The 24841-nt window shown below is 34.9% G+C and overlaps 1 protein-coding gene across 1 annotated transcript in view; it reads left to right on the top strand.

The window, feature by feature from the left end:
* The window catches only part of ADAMTS20 (ADAM metallopeptidase with thrombospondin type 1 motif 20), a 200847-nt gene that overhangs the window by 99939 nt on the left and 76067 nt on the right, over positions 1-24841 (top strand). Inside the window, exons 15-28 of the mRNA XM_032173750.1 lie at positions 867-984; positions 3686-3778; positions 7761-7933; positions 8081-8210; positions 13591-13717; positions 15138-15348; positions 15480-15644; positions 16459-16623; positions 17490-17609; positions 18236-18343; positions 19163-19327; positions 19431-19721; positions 20499-20660; positions 22597-22773. Of these exons, the coding sequence (XP_032029641.1) occupies positions 867-984; positions 3686-3778; positions 7761-7933; positions 8081-8210; positions 13591-13717; positions 15138-15348; positions 15480-15644; positions 16459-16623; positions 17490-17609; positions 18236-18343; positions 19163-19327; positions 19431-19721; positions 20499-20660; positions 22597-22773 (2205 nt within the window). The remainder of the gene's footprint in view (positions 1-866; positions 985-3685; positions 3779-7760; positions 7934-8080; positions 8211-13590; positions 13718-15137; positions 15349-15479; positions 15645-16458; positions 16624-17489; positions 17610-18235; positions 18344-19162; positions 19328-19430; positions 19722-20498; positions 20661-22596; positions 22774-24841) is intronic.

Genomic DNA, 24841 nt, shown 5'->3' with positions numbered 1-24841 from the left:
CTGCCAGTTTTCAAGGGACATTCTTCCTGCTTTTCCTCATTCAGTATAATAGCTGTTGTGGGTTTGTCATAGATTGCTCTGATTATTTTGAGGTATGTTCCTTCAATGCCTAGTTTATGAAAAGCTCTTAACATGAAAGAGTGTTGAATTTTATTGAAAGCATTTTCTGCATCTATTGAGATAATCGTGATTTTTGTATTTTGTTCTGTTTATGTGATGAATTGCATTTGTTGATTTGCATATGGTGAACCAACTTTGCACCCCAGGGATGAAGTCTACTTGATTGTGGTGGATAAGCTTTTTGATTTGCTGCTGGATTTGGTTTGCAAGTATTTTGTTGAGGATTTTTGTATCAGTATTCATCAAGGATATTGGCCTAAAGTTTTCTTTTTTTGTTGTGTCTCTGCCAGGTTTTGGTATCAGGATGATGCTGACCTCATACAATGAGTTAGGGAGGAGTCCCTCCTCCTCAATTTTTAAAATAGTTTCACTAGGAATGGTACCAGCTCTTATTTGTACATCTAGTAGAATTCAGCTGGGAATCATGTGATCCTGGGCTTTTTTTTGGATGGTAGGCTGCTTATTACTGATTCCATTTCAGAGCTCATTATTGGTCTGTCCAGGGATTCTCTTTCTTCCACCTTCAGTCTTGGGAGGGTGTTTGTGTCCAGGAGTTTATCCATATCTTCTAGGTTTTCTAGTTCATGTGCATAGAGGTGTTCATAGTAGCCTCTGAGAGTTATGTGTATTTCTGTGGGGTCAGTGGTAAATCCCCTTTGTCATTTCTGATTGTATGTATTTGGATCTTCTCTCTTTTCTTCATAATTAGTCATTCTTATAATATTGATTGTAATTGTGTCTTGAAGGCAGCTGGTTGTGATCACGTGTTAAACTCCAGTGCCAAGATAGACAAATGTGGAGTGTGTGGTGGGGACAACTCTTCATGCAAGACAATAATAGGTGTCTTCAACAGTTCTCGTTATGGTAAGTTGTGTACTTGTTTCTAGATTTCACTTTTATTTAGTATAACAATGGAGTATGTGAAGAAGGTGTAACAGTAATTCTTTGTTACTGTTTTGTCTACTCTATACCCTTAGTCCAAAATGATTGTTAAGGAAAAATTTCCTAAATATAAAAAAATTAAATACTGTATTAGACCAGATGTATCCTTGATTAATGAATTCACCTGCCCCAGGCAAATCTGATTCTTAAAAATGTATTAGGTGCATTTCTTAGAGTAAATTCAGTGCTATTTGTCTGTGATGTGTGATATGTGAATAATCCTCCCATTAATGAAATGTTTTTTTTCCCTATAACCTAAAATGTATATATTTGTGATTTTTCCCAGGAAACTTGCTTTCAAATATTTTCATTACCTGAATCACTTTCTTTTTTTGGTATGATTTGTCCTATCTGTTGCATTTCTTATTAATAGTACATAGAAAATGTTGATTGAAGGTGAAGGATGAAACCATTAACTTAAATATTTTCTGAATTAAATGTTTCAGAATTATCGTCACATTTGATTTTCCAGGCAGTATCTGGATCACATATTGGCCATAATTTAATTTTTCTCCAAAATAGCATGAGAATATGTAAAGTATTTTCCATTGTAATGTTTTCTGGACAAACTTTTTTTGTTTTTATGATAATAAAAGCAGATCTTTAAAACTTTCTTTGCAAATTAGATTTATTTCTTACAACCTTATTTATTCATTTATTTATTTAGAGACAGGGTGTTACTCTGTTGCCCAGGCTGGAGTACAGTGGCACAATCATAGCTCATTGCAGCTCTGAACTCTTGAGCTCCAGCAATCTTTCCACCTCCTCATCCCCAGTACCTAGAACTACAGGTGCTCACCACCATGCCCATCTAATTTGTGTGTGTGTGTGTGTGTGTGTGGAGATGGGTCTCAATGTGTTGCTAGGTTGGTCTCAAACTCCTAGCCTCAAGGGATCCTCCCATCTCGGCCTCCCAAAGTCCCAAAATTACAGGCATGAACCACCACACCTAGCCTATTTTTTACAGTCTGACTGTTCAGCTTTAAATTGTGTTCATGTGTGTTCAAATTGTTACTTACTTCCATTAAAACAGTATAATTTAAAACTTAATATTTATGTTTTTATGTATGTGAAAAACATAGTACATTTTATACTCTGATATTTACGAATCTCAGTTACTAGATGATTTGATATATGATTTTTCTAGTTATTTCTTGGGAGCTACACACATTTGATTCCCTTCTATAATGCATGGCACATACTTATTACAGTCTGTATTTACTGAAAAATATTTTTTCCAGGATAAAGCCACATGAACCAAATTAAGATCAAATATGTAATCTTGTGAAAATTGTACTATTAATCAGTTTGCAAATAGAACAACGTGTTAAACTTATTTGCAAGGTCTGATTAGCATTTGTCACATTTCTGCCCCCTGGTGGTAGCCTTCATCTTGTCACCTTTGCAATGCCTTAGTCTTGCTTTCTTGAAAAAAATATAAATACTAAAGATATAAATAGTAAAAGTAATGGGTGAGAATATTTTATAGTGAAAAGGAGGTTAATTAAAATTATTCTTGTAGGTCAATAACCTACAACCAGTAGGCATATAGTGTATACCGAATCATGAAACTACTTATCGTCTTACACTAAAAATGTGATGCCTTAGATGTAAATAAGGCTGCTCTAAAACACATGCAAGATAGTCTGACATTAGGGTTGTAAATTTAAGCTCTTTTTAAACTGTCTTCTTAAGTTAATTCCATATTTATCAAAGGTAGTGTATTGGAAAAATTACTTCTTTTACTCATGGTGCAGTAACTAGGGGGAAATCCTAATAAATACGGAAAAGGAAAAACTTAGAATAATATCCTTAGAGTATAACTAATTATATATTTAAAAACCTGAGTATTTGGACAACTATGTAATGTGAGTGTTTTTAGTTTCATGAAAATGTTTTTTCTTAATATATATTAGATAAAATGTTTCCTCTTTTGAGCAGTGCCAATGTCGCTGAATTTGGCCTCATAAAATGGAAATATCACATTCATTTCACTTGAGTAAACTTTTTACTTTTCTCATAACAAGTTTATTAGTATTCTTGTAAAAATAATGTAAAATTTGGGAAATAGATGAAGAGATTCCTGCTTATACTACAAACTAAAAGTTGAGCTTTAAACTTTTTCTTTTTTATGATTTTTCAATAATGAAATTGAAAAATTTTATTATTTTGCTGTTTACTGAGTCTGTGCGAATATATCATGGCAATGACCAATTATTTTAATATCTCCTGGACTTGTGAATTGTATTTGAAATCTTCTAGTTTTTTCCCAGTATAAAATATAAAAGCATTAACAAAGCTTAAAAATGAGTATGTGTACTAAATGTCTCAGGAGCTAAAATACTAGCTTCATTCCATTCTACATTAAGGCTATTAGAAGTAGGAAAAGATTAGGAAAAGTTAAGAATCTTAAACTCTGTTTCTTGACAACAACCGCTTTTTCTCAATCCTCAGTAATTTGTGTAAGGTACTGACTCAAAAGGAATAACCACTGTGTAGTTTTGTATAGACACAACAAAATTAAGTCTGACTATGCTATTCATATTTTTCACTCGTTCAGCAGTAATAATCTCTGGGCCATCTGCTTTTTGTGAAATTTAACATATGTAAAATTATATTGCAGGTTATAATGTTGTTGTAAAGATTCCCGCAGGAGCAACAAACGTTGACATTCGTCAGTACAGCTATTCTGGACAACCAGATGACAGTTACCTTGGTAAACATTTCTCGTAAACAGTAGCCAGTGTGTGGCTCATGTGCAATTTCATGGAAGTCTGTAGTTGATGTAAATTCTTGCAAGACAACAAGAGTCCCTTTAGCAAACATGCAATTTCATTTCATACTGAGCTTAGGGCTCCCTATACATACGTTCTTAAGCAGTCCAAAATGTATTACTTTAAAAAAAAACTTGATGAAATTCTGAACAATAATTTGTTTTCAGTTTTTTTCTCATGTGAGTATTTTAGATAACCAGAAGTTATATTCAATTAGTTTCATGTGTATTTAGAGTAAAATTCTCTTCTATCATTTTATCTAATATTAATTATAGAATTCTTTGGGGTTAAATGTTTTAAATAATTTTCTTAATTTTTTTTTTACTATGTAGCTAAAGTATTTAAATACAGTTTTTTAAAAGCTATTGTATTTAAAAAAGTCAGAAAAAGAACTGTGGTTTCACATTTTTATATGTTAATGAATGTAGTCACAGTATATTGTCTGTTAGCTATTTCTAAAGTATAAACTTAATTTATGTTATTTATTTTTAGAAATTAGCTTTCAGGCTTAAAGAATTTCACTTTAGACACAAACATGAAAAGGATGCTTTAAAAACCTTTTCCTTCTGCCTGTGAAATATCTTAATAGTGAGTTATCTATAATTCATCAAGCTGGAGTAGGTAGGTAATGGTGCAGAGCTGATATTGAGAAAGCATCTGCTGTACATTAATAAGATGTGAAATATTGACTCAAATAATTAACCTATGTAACTGGCAGTCTGAATCTATAATGAACAGCCTATCTCATGAATTGCATTTGGAACTATAAAGCCAAATGTAAAGGGAACAACTGCTTAATGGGTACAAGGTTTCCTTTTGGGGTGAACAGGTTTTGGAACTAGATAGAGGTGATGGTTGTACGTCATTGTGAATATACTAAATGTCATTGAACTGTTCGTTTAATGATGGTTAATTTTATGTTATATCAGTTTCACCTCAATAAAAAATGCAAAATATTTGTTAAAATCAAACAGAAATAGTTTGATTTATTAGCCTTTTACATTTAGTTGAAATTCTTTTCCTTGTGCTAAAAATATTGCTTCAGTACATTTACATAGATATATGCTACCATATTGGAGATAAATAATTTAATAGGTATCTCTTAGATTCCAAATGTAGACAAATATATCTTTCTGGGACTAGATCACAGGTTATTCTCAACTTTAAAAATTAGAAATGTTGGCCGTGCGTGGTGGCTCATGCCTGCAATCCCAGCACTTTGGGAGGCCGAGGCAGGTGGATCACCTGAGCTGAGGAGTTCGAGACCAGCCTGACCAACATGGCAAAACCCCGTCTCTACCAAAAATACAAAAATTAGCCAGGCATGGTGGCGCGTGCCTGTAATTCCAGCTACTTGGGAGGCTGAGGCAGGAGAATCGCTTGAATCTGGGGGGCAGAGGTTGCAGTGAGCTGAAATTGTGTCTCTGCACTCCAGCCTGGGCAACAAGAGCAAAACTCTGTCTCAAAAAAATAAAAAAAGAAATGTTCACCAATAAACTATCAATATACTTTGTGAGAAAATTACAAACGGAAATATCAAAGTCTAAATTGAAGTGAGTAAAATAGACATGTGATGTCAATAGAAGGAATTTTTAAAACATTTATATTTATGAAATTTGGTAACTAAAAGTAGTGAAATGTGTAGACTTTTTTTCTAAGCCAGTAAGGTTTTGTTTATTTCCCTTAAATTTAACGTAACCAATAATCCCTTAAATAGACCTAGCCACAGTTGATAAAAGTGCAGATTCTTAAATAGAGGAATGTCTATGTCATAGACTAAATATAGAACTTTGTTCCTCACTGAATTCAGTGTAATACATAAAGACAGTTACACTAGTCCACATATACACAGAAACACCAAATTTATTTTACAATAATCCCTTCAGTATTGCTTTTTCAGAGGGGTATTGTATTTATATTAGGAAGTTTAGCCATAGATAATTGTGTACTTCGGTGAGGTTTCCTGGAATGCCAAATAAATGTTTGCTGAAAAGGTTATTCTTCCATTGAAAAGTATAACTTAAGCAAGCAAAAAAGTATTTGATTAATATGGGGGTTTTCTTAGTGTAAAATTTTAGGTATTACACACCCTCTTGAAAATTAAAAATAAATAGCACATTGGGAGGCCGAGGTGGGCGGATCACGAGGTCAGGAGATCGAGACCACGGTGAAACCCCATCTCTACTAAAAATACAAAAAATTAGCCGGGCGTGGTGGCGGGCGCCTGTAGTCCCAGCTACTTGGAGAGGCTGAGGCAGGAGAATGGTGTGAACCTGCGAGGCAGAGCTTGCAGTGAGCCGAGATTGCGCCACTGCACTCCAGCCTGGGCGATAGAGCGAGACTCCGTCTCAAAAAAAAAAAATAAAATAAAATAAAAAAATAAATAGCACAGTACTTTACAATTCACACACTTACATTTTTCAAACTTGATCCTGATTAAAAGACTGAAATAGAAATTTTTATTATTTCTATTATGCAGTTTAGGAAACTGAGCATGAGGTTTGTCCAAGATTACATAGACATTAATCGCAACAACTTGAACTTAAATCCATTGTTTTAATTCCACATTGATTTCTTTTTACTACGCATGATTTTGGGTGACATGTAATTTTATATTTAAAAAGTAACGTTACTAATACATACTATATAATTGTCTTATCTATTTGTATATATAGTATATAAATACATATACGCACATACACATATTCTATAGGTATATATTAATGGCTGTCCCTGGGAAAAAGAGAGAACAAGAAGGGGACGTGAACAGAGAAGGAAGTAGGAGTATTATTCTGAAAAGCAGATATCCATGTATGTGTTAACAGGGTTAGAGGGCTTTTCTATAGACGATCTAGACGTTTGTATAGAGAATGGCATAGTCATTGCATGGCCTTCTAGAATGTTGATCCTAGAGGTTTTTTTTTTTTTTTTTTTTGGAGATGGAGTCTCCCTCAGTTTCCCAGGCTGGATGCAGTGGTGCCATCTCAGCTCACTGCAAGCCCCGCCTCCCGGGTTCATGCCATCCTCCTGCCTCAGCCTCTGGAGTAGCTGGGACTACAGGCTCCCGCCACTACGCCCGGCTAATTTTTTTGTATTTTTAGTAGGGACGGGTTTCACTGTGTTAGCCAGGATGATCTCTATCTGCTGACCTCGTGATCCGCCCGTCTCGGCCTCCCGATCCTAGAGTTTTAAAGCTTTGTACCTTTTTTCTAAGATAAGCATAAATGGAATGATGCAGCAGTCTGGCTGCTCCTTCTTTCCCTACCATTGATGACTAGGATGATTCAACTTATCTGTCTGCGGGGGTCATGACTTCTTTCTGCTTTCCCACTGCTTGTCCTGACGCTACATACCTCATGAAAGAAGATGACCATCTGAGATAGAAAAGTATAGAGTGAATTTATTTTAATATCTTTGGCTGATGTGCTGAAGTTACCCAACTTACTGATAAAATCCCACATTACAGTAAAATAAAGTTTATTTCCTCAACATTAATTTACATTTGCATTCTTTAATTTCAAAAAAGAATTTGAACTTTAAAAGTTAAGGCCAGGCGCGGTTGCTCACTCCTGTAATCCTAGCACTTGAGAGGCCGAAGCAGGCAGATTACCTGAGGTCAGGAGTTTGAAACCAGCCTGGCCAACATGGCAAAACCCCGTCTCTACTAAAAATACAAAAATTAGCCGGGTGTGGTGGCACATGCCTGTAATCCCAGCTACTCGGGAGGCTGAGGCAGGAGAATTGCTTGAACCCAAGAGGCGAGGCGGAGGTTGCAGTGAGCCAATATCGTGCCACTGTACTCCAGCCTGGGAGATAGAGCAAGACTCCGTCTCAGAAAAAAAAAAAAAGAAAAAGTTAAACAAGTATTTTCTGTATTGTTGATTGGTGTTACTATTTCATGGGTTATGCTTTATTCTTTTACAGCATTATCTGATGCTGAAGGGAATTTTCTTTTCAATGGAAATTTTCTTCTAAGTACATCAAAAAAAAAAATCAATGTGCAAGGAACAAGAACTGTTATTGAATACAGTGGATCAAATAACACAGTTGAAAGAATTAATAGTACTAATCGACAAGAGAAAGAACTTATTTTGCAGGTAAATTCTCAGTCATCAGTAAAAACACTTAGATTTAATTATATTAGTAAACTACTGGTTAACTGCTTAACATTATCAAATATAAAATGATGTCTTAAGAATATATTTTTATGAATTAATTGTATGTTCTTTTATATTCTTATTGAGGTGTTGTGTGTGGGTAATTTATACAACCCTGATGTACATTATTCCTTCAATATCCCTTTGGAAGAGAGGAGTGACGTGTTCACATGGGACCCCTATGGACCATGGGAAGGCTGTACCAAAATGTGTCAAGGTACGCTGGCATTCAATAAGGGACAAAAGATTGACTGTGCATTCTGGCATCATTTTGGGTACTTTTGAGTCTTGGCTGCCTATGGAATCCTCCCCACTGTCCATACACATATCCCACACAGACATACAAAGGTTTTCAATCTTTTTTTCCTTTCTACTTTTTTCACTAATTCTTTCTGTTTCTTATACTTAACAGCACTATTTAATGCTACTCTTTTCACCCTTCTCTATCTATTACTGTTCTTTTACTTTCCCATTCTCATTCTCTTTTTCATAGCCACAGAAAAGTTTCTCTAACTTATATATATCCTGCTTCCTGGTGAAATATCTGCCTTTTCTTCGACTCATCTCCACACAGTCTTTCTCAACAACCTGGCTTCCTCTTTTATTGTTGAGATATCAAACATTCTTTCATCTTTTATTTTCCTTCCCTGACCATGAGAAAGTATAATTGTATAGATGGCATGAAAAACAGAAAGAAATAGAGTGGGTAAAGGAGCAGAGTGGGAACAGCAGGGCAATTTACAGTAGGGAAAAAAGTGGAAAGACTAGAGTCTGAAGTCTGTAATTATGAATATTTAATTGTGTAATATTATGTTCAATGCAGTAAATATTTTTTGAGGGAATACATTCAGATTATTAATAAGATCCCAATTCTGAATTCATGTTTTATTCTAGTGCTTGAAACAGATGCATGAATATATGTGTTAATTTATTAATAAAATGGTAAATACAGTACTATAGATACGCACAGTGCGGACCTCAGAAAAGGTGGAGGGAGCAGTTTTTGAGGATACTGAAGCTGAAGATAGAGAATGTTGTATAGAATGGAAGAAAAGTTTTCATGAAGAATAGAGAAACAGCTTGGGAATTAGGGCAGGAGTGGGTCAGGGCAAAGGAAGCTCAGAACCATGTGGAGATGAGCTTATCATAGAAAGTGGGCAGCCAGAGGCAGTGACCAAAGATGGTGAGAATGTGAAGAACAGTCTACCATCTGACCTGACGAGGTGCCAAAGGAACTGTGGTGCCCAAGGAACTGTGGTGCCCTATTCAGGAAGAGGCACAGTCTTGGTACTGTGGCTTCTAGACAGTGCTTCCCAAAATGATTTCATGGGAACAAATGTTCCTGTTTTAACAGTGTCTCAGTGGAGGGATACAAGGAAATGATGCAAGATAGACGGGGATAAATGCTAGAGGTAGAAAACATAGAGTTTTGGTTAACATAGAAGAAGGAAAAATTTATTTTGACAGAAAGGTCCTGAATATCCTTTTAGAAGATAATTGGAATTTGGGGAGGTGGGATCAGCATTCCAACATGAGTGGGTAAGCTCATCTGTGACCATGGATATAAGGAGCTAGAAGGAGAAATTTCAGCAACAAGAGAATGAAGGAGCATTTTAAAATGCAGTGAACACACCGAGAATAACAAGATTTAAAATGCAGTGAACACACCGAGAATAACAAGATTTAAAATGCAGTGAACACACCGAGAATAACAAGATTCAAAATGGAAGTTTGGACAAATATGGTGAGAGACGATTTGGGAGTCCAAAGCAGGAGAGTTCTCTTAAACAGTCACGTGCAGGGGAAAAGCAACTATTATTTCTTTTACCATGTAGTGAACTATGATTATATTCTCTTTTTTGTGTGTAATTTTTTTTAGTTTCTCTAAAGTTAAAGTTAAATTCCCTCTGTTTTGTTTGTTTCTGTGTACTGAAAGTTATCAGTCCTCAAACTTTTTGTCAGAACTCTACATTTTTTCTTAATATTTTCAAGCATATTATAGAATTTATCAATTTGATTTTTCCTTCACTTTTTCTTGACCTTTGGCTACTGTGGCCCTCTTTTCTCTAATTTGTTCATGTTGCTTTTTAGGCTTGTTTAATGACTGTCATCTTGAGATTTCCCTTCATTATTGTCCGGGGAATTCTCTTCAGTATTCTCTGTTAGATTCCCTGTTTTCTAAACCCTATCAGTCCCTCTTTTGGATTTACTTCTTTCATTGGGTGGAACATATCCTTCAGTGTTTTCTTGAGAAGAAAAGTATATTTTTGAGACCTTTCATATCTGAAAATGGCATAACTATATTCTCATGCTCGATCAGCAGTTTATCTGGTATAAATAGAGATTGTTTTTCTTTAGAATTTTGAAGGTCTTGTTTTCTAGCTTGTTTTCCAATTTCCTGTGCTTGTACATGGCATGTTGTATTCTGGAAGTTTTGTGGCTCCTCTCTTTAATTCTAGTGGTATGAAATTTCAGGACAATATGCCTTGATTTGTTGTTTTTTTCATCTATTTTTCTAGGTAATTAAGATGCCATTCCAATTTGGAAACATAAATCTTTGTCTTGAGAAATTTTATCATGTTCTTAGATGACTTCCTCACATTAACTTTTCTCATTTATCTTTGGGAAACTAGTATTATTTGGATGTTCACATTCCTAAACTGATATTTATTTTCTAATTTATTCTCTCAATTTCATTGTTTTCTTAATGTTTCTTCTCATAACATCTTGCTTTTGTTTTATGAATGTGATACCTTCTATCGTATCTCTGAGTGTATTAATCGTAGTCTTTAAGTTTTCTTCTGCTCCCTCACTTATATGTGTTTCATCCTAGTTCTATCTTGTTTTTATTTATTTTACCTTTTTTGTGTGTGTTAGAGGCTTTCCTAAAATGTCTGCTGATCTTGTGCTGTTTGTTCATATTTTAAAAGTACTAAAAGTCTGACTGAAAGTCCTCTGTGGGTCAGACAAGTTAACTAGAAGTTTCATTATACAGTAATTTGGTCATTAAGTAGCCCTCTCATATGTCATTGGAGAGAAGTCTCAAATGTTGTTGTCAGTTGATCTTTTTTCTCGAGTTAAACAGTCCTTCAAGAGAGGAATTCTCTTTTCTTCTGATTATCATGAGGGTGCTGTGGGATAACAGAAGTTGGCATGGTGCCAGCAGGAGATTGAGAGCTGAATGGGCTGGGATCACATCATTCAGTGTGGGGAACTTTACTTAGCCACCTTGTTTCAGTAGAGTGTGTTTCCAGCTTTTCTCAGCTGTGTCTTATGCCCTCGAATTCACTTTTTCTAGAGCTATGCTGTGCAATATGGTAGCCGCTAGCCACATGTGGCTAATCTATTGAAATGTGCTGTAAGTGTTAAATACATACTAAATCTGGAAGACTTAGAATGAAAAAAGAACATAAAATATATTATTAATAATTTTATATTGATATGTTCAGATGATCATATTTTAAATATATGGCGCTAAACATAAAGGTTATTAAAATTAATTTAACTTTTTTTTTAACGTGACTACTAGAAAATACAAAGTTCCAGATGTGGTTCACATTCTGTTTTCATTGGATAGGGCTGTTCTCAACTAGGAAGCTAGTGGTCTAACCATTCTTTTTAAATACTTTTCAATTAATTCTTTATTATTTCAGGCCTACCCCTCACACATTCACCCCATCAGAGGAACCTGGTGTTTTCCATTCCTGGGCCTTTCTTGGGTTCTATGTCATGAATGATTTGTTGCTTATTTACTTTCCCACTTTGCAGGCTTAGATTCCATCTTCCTTGGCTCTGTTAAATAGTTATTTCCATCTACTTTTCATATTCAAAATTTCCTTTTCTTGCTGTTTTTTTCTTTTTCTTTTTTTTTCTTTTAGGTTTATGCCTTTTCAGAATTTCTCATAGTTATTTCAAAAGATATTTAGGAAGGAGCAGAGATAACTATATATGATCATGTTTAGTTTACTGGAAGCACAAAGTTGAACTTTGATAAAACAGAAATTTGTTCATGTCACTGACTGCTTAAACTCTTTACTGTTTCCTCATTGCAGAAAGCATAAAGTTCAAATGACTCTGGTCAGTTATGACCACTTCTCTTAGTTTGCTTTTGCTGTAGTTATCTTGCATGCAAACCACCAAATCTTATTGGCTTGGAACAATAAAGGTTTATTTATTGCTCATGTCATGTTTTGGCTGCTAATTGGCTGTGGGTCTACTCCAACTTGGTATCTGTATCCATGTTTGTTTGTTTTTTTTTATAGACTTTATTTTTTTATTTTATTTTTGTTTTTATTTATTTATTTATTTATTTATTTATTTTTAGAAATGGAGTCTCACTCTGTCACCCAGGCTGGAGTGCAGTGGTGCAATCTCGGCTCACTGCAAGCTCTGCCTCCTGGGTTCACCCGCCATTCTCCTGTCTCAGCCTCCCAAGTAGCTGGGACTACAGGCCCCCGCCACCATGCCTGGCTAATTTCTGTATTTTTAATAGAGACGGGGTTTCACCTTGTTAGCCAGCATGGTCTCGATCTCCTGACCTCGTGATCCACCTGCCTCAGCCTCCCAAAGTGCTGGGATTACAGGTGTGAGCCACCATGCCCGGCCTAGACTTTATTTTTTTAGAGAAGTTTTAGGTTTACTGAAAAATTGAGTAGAAAGTACAGAAAGTTTGCATATTCATCTTTCTTCCCTCTGCCATTCTCCTCCACACTCCTCTATTATTAACCTCTTGCATTAGTGTGGCACATTTGTGCAATTGATGAGCCAATTTTGATGCATTATTATTAACTAAAGTCCATAGTTTACATTAGAGTTTACTATTTGTGTTGTAAATTCTATGGGTTTGACAAATGTATAGTGACATGTATTCACCAATATAATATCATACATAGTAGTTTCACTGCCCTAAAAATCTCTCATGCTTCATCTATTTATTCTTCCTTCCTTCCCCCACAACCAGTGACAGACACTGATCTTTTTATTGCTTGTCTATGCCTTTTTCTTTCATGATTCCAGGCTGAAAGATCAGCTCTATCTGGGAAATGATGTTCTGGAGGCAGAGGGAAAAAGGAAAGAGAGCTGGGTGGGACTGGAATAGGTCACATTTCTTTTCAATCTGTTGATAAAAAGCCTGATGCCAAGGGACAGGAAAGAGTTCTTCCCCTACAGGAAGTTACTATATAAATTGTAGCAATAGAGATGTGCAATCCTCTTACCGGAAAAGGGGAGGTAGCTGAGGTAGCTGATGGATGACAGTAATATAGTGTACTGTATAGCAACAGCGCTGTCCTTAGCTACTCAATTATTCACCAACATCCACTCTATACCACTATAGTCAATTTCGTTTTACTCCAATGCCTGTCCCATCTTCTGTACATCTCTTCATTAAGCAAACTTTCAGTCATTCAGGATTCAGCTTACTTATTATAAAAAGTCATTCCTCACTAGATTACTATACTAGTATATCCTATATGTTGCACTGGAAATTTTTACTTGCTTAGCTGACTCCTTTAAGCTATTAGCAGAATTACATAATCATGGAACATCTAACTGTGAATTTTTCTTTCATTTTTTATTTTCATTTGACTTTGGCCAAGGTCTTCAGCGAAGAAAAATAACTTGCATACATAAGAGTGATCATAGTGTTGTGTCTGATAAAAAATGTGACCACTTGCCACTTCCATCATTTGTTACTCAAAGTTGCAATACAGACTGTGAACTAAGGTAAAAGAGAAATAATATGTAATATAACCAGATTAATAAGTGAGCTAAGATTAAAATGTCTAACACAGTGATTGACACAGCGTGGACATGTAATTATTACTCATCATCTGCCATGCCATGAAAAAATTTCAGGCTCACTATTTTATGGTAAAACTCAGTACATAATTGATTTGAATTTTCATTCATAGTATTTTCTGAATACCAGTATATAGGCCTCAACATTTTGTGTAGAAAAAGATTGCAATTTTGTCTGTAAAATAAATACAAGTTAACTGTAATCTGAAAATGGATGGTTTAAAGATCTGAAACAATAAATTTTTTAGCATGATTCTTTATTTTCCACTGAATTAATGAACCAGTAAACTTCTGAAGTTTGGGGGTTGGAGAAATCAAATTGATTGATTTCCTTGATATTCTATCAGTATTTTGTCCATTAAACTTTAGGGAAATTGGTCCTAGATCATGACAGCAAATTTATACTTCTAATTTAAATTTCTTATTATTTGGTTTGTGTGTGTGTGTGTGTTTGTGTGTACTTGTGTGTGTGTGTGTGTGATTGGTCTTGTAGTGACATGGTATACAATGAGTCCATCTATCATATTTATACATGTATTTTTAGCATTGTAGCAGGTGCCATTTAACATTCAGGTATGGCCAGAACCTCTGTCACTTGTTGAGAATTTCTATATATTCATGACGTTGTTTGAAGACGTAGCAGAAGCACAGTAGTAGAACTGCCTATATAAGTTGCATCCACTACATGGTAGGAAAAGGAAGCACAGTGAAATTCTTGAGTTGCTATTAGGGATGGAAATGAATTCCGCGAATTCTGTGCTTTGTTCTACTGGTGCCCTCACACTGATGAATGCTATACTACAATTGGGATAATTTGGCTATAACTAACATTTTTACTTGTGGAAAACATGTTTTACCTGGAAGCATGTCTAAATATAGATTACAGGAATGAATGAGAAAGTGTGGTGTACTTTACAAAAACTAGTTAACTTTTTAAATGCTTTATTTTTATTGATGTAGTCAAATTCCTAGACATTCTCTGGTCATAAAATCGAAATATTTACAGAGGGATTGCGTAGGGAGAAACTATCTGATTGGCAGTCAGATATATTCAGTTATTATCTTAAATCTGCCACTAAGTAATTGGTAATCATGATCTAAACCAGTTGTTTTCAAAGGTTTTTGAGGAAGCTTGGGGTTCCTTGGACACACCTCCAAAGCTACCACCAAATGCTGGCATGAGGTTGGTAGTATAATGCTGGCTTCCTGGCTCCAGGCTGGTTTTGTTTTTTGGTGGTTTGTCCATCAACTCTTAGGATTTTAAAAACTGAATGCATGAGCGTCTCTGAATCTGTTTTTAAATTATGTTATATATCTCCTAAGTATAGTAACATCTTTTTTCAAGGTGGCATGTTATTGGCAAAAGTGAATGTTCATCCCAGTGTGGTCAAGGATATAGATCCTTGGACATCCATTGCATGAAGTATTCCATTCATAAAGGACAGACTGTTCAAGTTGATGACCACTACTGTGGTGACCAGCTTAAACCTCCTACCCGAGAACTATGCCGTGGTAACTGTGTCTTCACAAGATGGCATTATTCAGAATGGTCTCAGGTACAATAAAAATGATTGCTTAAAAAAAGTTGCCCCTTTCTAATTACATATTTATGTTACTCTAAAGTATAATTTTGTTGAAAATCTGATTTTTTTCCATTAGTTACCACTTTTTTGTTTTTTTAAATCAGTGTTCCAGGAGTTGTGGAGGAGGGGAAAGGTCTCGAGAATCTTATTGTATGAATAACTTTGGCCATCGTCTTGCTGACAATGAATGCCAAGAACTGTCCCGAGTGACGAGAGAGAATTGCAATGAATTTTCCTGTCCCAGTTGGGCTGCTAGTGAATGGAGCGAGGTACGTTAAACACATAAGGCTTGGAACTATTAAAATATTGTGTTAGTAAAGCTTTGTAATCTTAAGACTTTACAAAATTTAAAAGTGCTTAAATTTATTTCATCATTTTGTAAATAACTATTATCGAAGCTGTCAGAAATTTATAAGACAGGCCAGGCACACAGTGTCTCATGCCTGTAATACCAGCACTTTGGGAAGCTGAGGTGGGCAGATTGCTTGAGCTCAGATATTCGAGACCAGCCTGAGCAACATAGTGAAACTTAGCCGGATGTGGTGACACACACCTGTGGTCCCAGCTACTCGGGAGGCTGAGGTGGGAGGATTGTTGAGTCTGGGAGGTGGAGGTATCAATGAGCAGAGATTGCGGTAAGCTGAGATTGGCCACTGCACTCCAGCATGGGTGACAGAGTGAGAATCTGTCTCAAAAAAAAAAAAAAAAAATGAAATGTACAAGATAGTTTGTCTTTATACTATTTATAGTATCTGACTAGTAATAACACTAACTGATATTTAATCTATAACCCTTTGCATAAGAAAGTGCTAGGGTCCACAGCAGCCTGGGATGAATACTTATTCAAAGGTTAGTTTTGCACCTTTGTTTCTAGGATAAATGGATGTTTCAGTGGGACTTGGGCAGCAGAAATTAGGGGCAGGCTGATTTTACCCAGTGAATATCTCTGGTGGAATGAGGGAAAATGCATTTGGGAATGGTTTTTCAACTGTATTTCCATATGCAAATTGATCATTGCATCAGTTTAAGGCATTTGTGTTGACTAATGCTGCAAATAAATAATGATCAGTTGTGTTCTTACAGTGCCTTGTTACATGTGGTAAAGGAACAAAGCAGCGGCAGGTATGGTGTCAGCTGAATGCAGATCACTTGAGTGATGGCTTCTGTAATTCAAGTACCAAACCTGAATCTCTGAGTCCATGTGAACTTCATACATGTGCTTCCTGGCAAGTAGGACCGTGGGGTCCTGTGAGTACATCATACGGGTTTTTCTAATTTGATCTGTCTTTACAGAATTGCACAAAAGTTGTGTTATATTTACTCCTCCCTTAGTGGATGCAATGGAATTTGGCTTGGTTTATTAAAAAACAACAAAACCCTGAAATGTGAATCTTTATGTGTAACATGTTGACAGTACTGCTAATTTTGCTGTAATAAATATTTCAGCTTTGCCTTTGAACTCCCTTTTGTTAACCAAAATGCTACAGACTTTATGCTTTTATCAGCTTTATTTAGATTATAAATATTTTCATCTCTGTGTCTGCATTGATGTCTTTATTGTTTTCAGGATAGGCATTGTTTAGATGTTTTGCTGAACAGGCAGCTAGGAGTCTGCAGGATGAGCAATGATCAGGCTGGATGAGGATGGAGTAGCTTATTATTCTGTAGAGGTTGCCACAGTTGACAGGAAGCCTTCTCTCATTTTCCCTTTAACTTTATATGCTGTTCCTTCTTTGTCTCTTTACAATTTACTTAGTATATCAAATGACATGCATACACTAAGTGGTGTTTGAAAAGTATTTAGTTTCCTTAAATCATATTGACTGTTTCTAAAATATCAGGCCTCTATTTATATTTTTATATGACAACTTTTTAGAATACATTAATTGTTGTACAGTTTGGTTAACTTCAATATTTGATTGGTATTTACTAAATTTGAATAAATATGCATATTTATTGAATTTGCTCTTTTTAAGTCTTAAATCTGGTATAAAGGACTGATAAAAAGATTATTGAAAGTATATTATTAACAGGGTATTCATTAAGAAAATAGAAGTTTATGTAACTTTTGGAAAACAATGTTTTTTTAATATCTATTCATATTCTTCTTTCAGTGCACAACCACATGTGGACATGGGTATCAGATGAGAGATGTTAAATGTGTCAATGAGCTAGTTAGTGTGGTGTTAGAGGACACAGAATGCCATGAAGCTAGTCGCCCCAGTGACAGACAGGTAAAAAGACTCATGGTCTACAAACAAAAAGATTTATGAGACAGAAAGATTATTGATGTGTTAAAATTATTTCTTTACTTGTTTTTTTCCACTTAAACTTGTATTCCTTACAAATGTGTATGTGTGAGAGAGAGGCAAAAAAGTAAAATTGTTGTTCTTGGTTTTGCCAGCTTTGTAGCTTTATTAATGAATTTTTTTTTTTTTTTTTTACTCTTTACCTGCTAAGGGCTCACTCATTTAACTTGTGAGTTTCCATTCTTTGAACTGAAGAAGAAGGATTATATCTATTATTATAAATATCATGAACTCCTAAAGTGTATTGTGCTTTTTAAGGTAGAGTTTTGTGTCCATTCAGAATGTTTTAGCTGAGCAGTATTTTTAAAGGACTGATGCTCTTTTCCTTTTCAGCAATCAAACAGAATGGTCCAAACTTTAGGATTCAGTCATTATCCACTACTGACACTTGACAATACTGTAGTTAGTGCTTTTGAAAATGAAAACATTCATATTACCAATTTGTAATTTAGTATGGAACTGTTCTTGAGACATACAGAAGTGAAGTATTAGATTTTGTATAAATCAGTCATTAATTAATGTTTTACGAGATCCATTTTTCTTCTGAACAGAACTGTGTACTTACACCTTGCTCATTTATTTCTAAACTTGAGACCGCTTCATTATCAACTGTTCTCATAAAAAAGATGGCAAAATGGCGACATGGTTCTTGGACCCCAGTAAGTGAATTTCTTTAATAGATACAGGGTTTCTATTACAGCGGCTTTTAGACATCAACAAAATGGTTGCTAGAGATTTCACAAATTAATGTATGCATTTATTCTCAGGTATTTTGGTGGTATCAAAGAAGTATAGGGTTTAGAATTAGGAATTAATGGCTAAGTCCTTTGCCTTTCAAGAGCTCTGTGTCTCTGGACAAGAAATTGAAGTCTTCTGAGTCTATTTTCTAATCTTCAAAATGGGAATACTAATAATACTTATGTCACAGGTTGTTATGAGAAACAGATTTAGTATTAGGCTTTATCGGCTTTTATTTAAACTACAAACATTTTCATGCTGTTTCTCTACACTGAAAGCTTTAATGTATGTGGAGTATACGTTACTAAAATCTTATAGAATATGTATTTTTAAGCTTCACATATTCTCTGAATATTTTAATTATGGAATTATACCTGTTACTTAGATAGTAGATATTATATGTCAAAATTATTTTTATTGATATCATAAGATTCTCTTACCTAAAATATTTTCAGGATCTTTAATTTTAGAAAATAACTAAGCATTATTTTAAATCATTATATTTATGTATTATTGAAATTGTTATACATTATTTGTGAAATTTATGATCTAAACTGATTGGAATATTCACTACCCCATCTTTATTTGACTCAGAAGTGATATCAGGTAATATTATCTATAGTAATTTAAAATTTCTCAAGAAACTGGATGTTTTAGAAATGTGAGTAACAGTTATGTATAAGGGACACGGGTGAGGTACTACTGTGTAATGCCTGGATACAATTTGATTTCTTAAAAAGTGCTCCGTATCTTGTGGAAGAGGTACTCAAGCCCGCTATGTAAGCTGTCGTGATGCTCTTGATAGAATAGCAGATGAATCATATTGTGCCCACTTACCCCGACCTGCTGAAATATGGGACTGTTTTACCCCTTGTGGAGAGTGGCAAGCAGGGGATTGGTCACCCGTAAGTATTCTTACGAGAAAAAAAGAAAATGAAAAATTTAAATATATTTGATATTAAATATAAATTAATGTTGTATATTACCATTGGCTAAATTTTTGATCAGTGTTCAGCTTCCTGTGGCCGTGGAAAAACAACTAGACAAGTTTTATGCATGAGCTACCATCAGCCAATTGACGAGAATTACTGTGATCTTGAAGTTCGCCCTTTGATGGAACAGGAATGTAGCCTGGCAGCCTGCCCTCCTGCACACAGCCACTTTCCTAGTTCCCCTGTGCAGCCAAGCTATTATCTAAGCACGAATTTGCCATTAACTCACAAACTTGAAGATAATGAAAATCAGGTGGTCCATCCATCAGTCAGAGGAAACCAGTGGAGAACCGGACCATGGGGATCAGTAAGTCATCTTTATTGAATTATATTAATTCTGTAATTTTGTTATATTACATCCTTTTAACAAGTATGTATATGATGCCGTAAGTACTTCAAATGCTAAATTTATTTCAAGATCAATAGTTTAAATATTAAAAGGATTAAGCGTCTTTGATGCTCATTACAAATGCTAGAGTTCTTATTGAATTATGCACTAATGCGTTATTATGATTACGGAGGAATGTACTATTGATATATACTAACAATCTGATTAGAATTCATGCTAATAAAAACAAAAGAAAACGCTTTAAGGGGTAAGACTATAAATGTTTATGAATAAACCTAAATCCCAAAATTATTGTGATAGCAATACAATAAGCTGGTATAAAATCATGACAAACTACAAATGGTATAGTTGTAGTTCATATTTTACATAACATTAATAGTACAAAATAAAGGAAAACACCAGTGTAAAGTTAAGTAATTTAATACTGTCTTTTATTTCTTTCTAGTGAGACCTCAAAACTTTAATTTCTTTTTACTTAACACTTACGATAGAAGTGAAAATTGTTTCCTAATGCAAACTTGAAAGTCCCACCTTTTCATCAACAAATTCTAATGAAGCTCCCAGTAAAACTCAAGTGTTTTGACAGATTTTCTCAATTCAAATTGTGATTCCAATGAAGGAGATTTTAATGTAGAGTTTGATTTTTATTGAGTCAATGCTGATTTCTTTTTAACCATGTAAATTCATGATGTGGAATCCGCAGTTTGTGCATATTTTGTGTTTTATTCTTGTCAGTGCTCTAGCAGTTGTTCTGGAGGTCTTCAGCGTAGGGCTGTGGTCTGCCAGGATGAAAATGGACAAAGTGCTAGTTACTGCAATGCAGCCTCCAAGCCTCCAGAGGTACAGCACTGTGGTTCAGGGCCTTGTCCACAGTGGAACTACGGAAACTGGGGAGAAGTAAGTCACAATATTTTCTAAACTTGTGAGATTATTACATCTCTGAAGACTGAAAGTAAAAAGCATCTTATACTGTTCGATAATCTGATTTCACTATACTATGTAGAAAAAGATTTTCTGAAGGCCGGGCGCGGTGGCTCACGCTTGTAATCCCAGCACTTTGGGAGGCCCAGGCGGGCGGATCATGAGGTCAGGAGATCGAGACCACGGTGAAACCCCGTCTCTACTAAAAATACAAAAAAATTAGCCGTGCGTGGTGGCGGGCGCCTGTAGTTCCAGCTACTCAGAGAGGCTGAGGCAGGAGAATGGCGTGAACCCGGGAGGCGGAGCTTGCAGTGAGCCGAGATTGCGCCACTGCACTCCAGCCTGGGCGACAGAGCGAGACTCTGTCTCAAAAAAAAAAAAAAGAAAAAGTTTTTTTTGTTGTTTTGTTTTGTTTTTGGAGACAGGGTCTCACTCTGTTGCCCAGGCTGGAGTGCAGTGTCGTGATCTCGACTCACTGTAACCTCCACCTCCCGGGCTCAAGCGATCTTCCCACCTCAGCCTCCTGAGTAGCTGAGGCTACAGGTGTGTGCCACCATGCCTGGCTATTTTTTTTTATTTTTAATAGAGATGGGAATTTTACCATGTTGACCAGGCTGGTCTCGAACTCCTGGCCTCAAGTGATTCTCCTGACTAGATTTTTTTTTCTAATTGAGTGATTAAACCATGTTCTTTTAATAGCTGTTCTGTCATGGTTTAGGTCACTCATTCATGATTTAAAAAATGCATATTCTAGATTTTTCAACAGACTCTAATATGCTAGGCAATATGTCTTTGAATTGCTAGTATCTTTCTAAAATTGGTGTATTCTCTTAATTTGTTAGAAAATTAGGTTGATATAAAAATAGAAAACTAGAATAAAATATAAAGCATGTTTAATCCTATTACTAAGTTGTGCATTTGGCAAATCTTTTTCTTTAAGCCAGATAGTTGTCAGTTATTGAGCACTTGCTCCATGCACTGGCACTCTCTAGGCACTGGAAATAAAAAGATAATTTTTAAAAGTCACTTTTAATACTAACCTCCTTCATAATGTGGAATGGTAATAAATAAGAAGCAAAAATTTCTATTAGCTTTGGATAAATAAAATGAATGACCTAATTAGTCAAATGTTTTTGCTTAATGATTTTTAGCACATAATTTCTGTTCGTTGGGAGTTTGAAACCATGTTTTTAAAGTACACCCAAATCAGGTGCTAATACATATCAAGCACATTTTTAAGATACACTTTTACTGTTTTCCAAAATGAAAGTAACTTCTATTTCTGAGTTTACATATACTTATTTTGAAAATTCAGATTATATGTCCAAATAGAGATACAAACTTTTAGCAAGATTTGGTATATTTCCTGCCAGGCTTTTGTTCCACATGAGTTTTAGAAATTGGTTCACATTATACAGCTGTTTTGTTATTTGCTGTTTTTATATTATAAATACTGAACATTTCATGTTTATAAAATTAGACATACCTTATTATTAGTAGCTTTCATGGTTACTTAGTAACCTGCTGATTGGATATTGTACATTATGTAATTAATGCTCGTTACTTAGATAAATAAATTTTGATTCTGGCTTAACCTGCCAACATTATCTTACAGGTCCTGGATATCTTATTGAAATGTATTATGATACTAATCCTCAAAATCTGGTCAATTTTTAAAGTCGTGGAATTGAAACTTTGATTTATTTTTTTGTCTAGGGAGAAATGTTGATAATTATGAAGTAATTATAAACTTAAACGCTACCATTACTGGAGTAACATTACTAGAGTAAACTAATTATGTTAAAATTACTAGAGTAAACATAATTACTAATTATATTTAAACATTGAATGAAGCAATACATTATTATCTTTAAAACCACATAGTTTTGACTTTTCCTATTCTTGTTTTTAGTGTTCACAAACATGTGGAGGAGGAATAAAATCAAGACTTGTAATATGTCAATTTCCCCATGGCCAAATATTGGAAGATCACAACTGTGAAATCGTAAACAAGCCACCTAGTGTAATACAGTGTCATATGCATGCTTGCCCTGCTGATGTGTCATGGCATCAGGAACCGTGGACATTGGTATGATAGCACTCTTGTTTGTTAACATGTCATACTTTAAAGTTTGAGTCTGAGTGACGGAGAGTTCATTGTTTTTCTTTTCTTCGACTATTATTTTACATTCAGGGGTACATGTGCAAGATGTGCAGGTTTGTTACGTAGGTAAATGTGTGCCATGGTTCGCTGCACAGATTATCCCATCACCTAGCTATTAAGCACAGCATCCATTAGCTATTCTTCCTGGTGCTCTCCGTGCCCCCCACACTCCTCCCCCAACAGGCCCCAGTGTGTTGTTTCCCACCATGTGGCCATGTGTTCTCATCATTCAGCTCCCACTTATAAGTGACAACATGGAGTGTTTGGCTTTCTGTTCCTGTATTAATTTGCTGAGGATAATGGCATCCAATTCTATCCATGTCCCTGCAAAGGACATGATATCATTCCTTATTACGGCTGCATAGTATTCCGAGCTGTGTATGGTATGATAATATTCTTATTCTTTTTTGTTTTGTTTTGCTTTATTTTGTCTCTTTTGCTTTAATTTATTCTCTTCATAAATTGTGGAATGCATATACTTTATCTTGTCCGATTTATTTTTAAAGTATATCATTGGCCCTCTTGGTTTGTGTTTTGAAATTTGACAGTTTGGAAGGGGAATCTATTTAATTTCAAGTAGTGTAACATATATAATAGTTTTTTTATATATTTATTTTTTAATATGTGAACTTTGAAACATACTATTGTTCCAATGGAAATATTTTTCTCCATTTTATCTTTGGCTTGCTGTCAATTAATCAGGACTATTGTATTATTTATGTTTATATATAATGTTGACATCGCGCTTGTAAAAATGGCAAATTAAGGCTGTGTCTTGCTTAAGCATATAATTATGTGTGGCTTTCATCTGTTGATATCCATAACCACTCCAAAAACCAAATAGTATTCTTTAAAACTTGTTTTTTGTCATTATCCTACTTATTATTTTGTTTGGAAATGTGAAAATATTATGTTTAAAAAAGTAGAGAAATTTACTTCCATAACGTAACTCGTTTACGTGTTTTACATATATCATGCAAAAGTTTAATTTATGTAATAATTTATATGATTATGCATTTCTCCCACATTGTGGAGTTAGTGGTTTGGGAATATTTTAATTTTCTGGGTTTTTATTGGCGCCATAGACAAAACTCATAAACTTTGTTCATGAATGATTATTTAGTAGTCTTCAAATATCTTTTTTTGAGAAGTAATTAATATATAACTATATTGAAATAGGCATTTTGATTACCATTGATCTTTTAAATCATGAATGACCAAGTACATTTCCATTAAGTGAAAAACGACTGATTTGAGTTTATAATCTATTTGTAATTAAATTTATAAAGCTAAGTGGTTCTTCATTTGAAAATCAGTTATAACTCCAGTTTTATAACCAACCCTTGATGCCTGCTCTTGTTTTGTTTTGCCCTACTCAAACATCTTTATAATAAGATGCAAACCCAAGTTTCAAGTCATGTTATTTGAAGAGTAGGTCAAGCTCTGGTTCAGGCTGAAGTTCATCTTTATAGTCAAAGTGTGACTGATGATACTAAACAACAGAACATTTTAACTTTATAGGAGGATCTTAGAGTAAAATTGCTGCCTCAAAGGACCATCATCTTGTGGGAACTAATGAAAAACATATTTTGCCATGGAAAGCACTCACATAGGTACTTAATAAATGTCATTACTGACCATCTACTATATCCTAGGCACTGCGATCCAGAAAGAGTTGAAACAGATTTCTTATCCCTATGGAGTTTACAGTTTACTTGGGGAGATTTCAAATACTATAAGAACTCACTGTAAAAAGATATTTTATTAGCTATCCTTAGATTGGAAATCCACTTTCTGCTTACTATGTCTCTGTTGCATTTTCTTTCATTTTATTGGTTTTAGTTTGCAAGCCTAGTTCTTAAGAAGACTATGGATTACTTTCTTGGAATTTTTTCCCGATTAGGAAAGCAGAATCCTAACCGCTAATGAGATTGAATTGTAATGGCATTTGTTTCTGAGCACAGACGTTTTATTTTCCCTACGCATTCATGAC

The sequence above is a fragment of the Hylobates moloch genome, unplaced genomic scaffold (assembly GCF_009828535.3).
Source record: "Hylobates moloch isolate HMO894 unplaced genomic scaffold, HMol_V3 SCAFFOLD_13, whole genome shotgun sequence".
NCBI classification, from domain to species: Eukaryota; Metazoa; Chordata; class Mammalia; order Primates; family Hylobatidae; genus Hylobates; species Hylobates moloch.
This window is presented reverse-complemented; position numbering and strand designations above follow the sequence as displayed.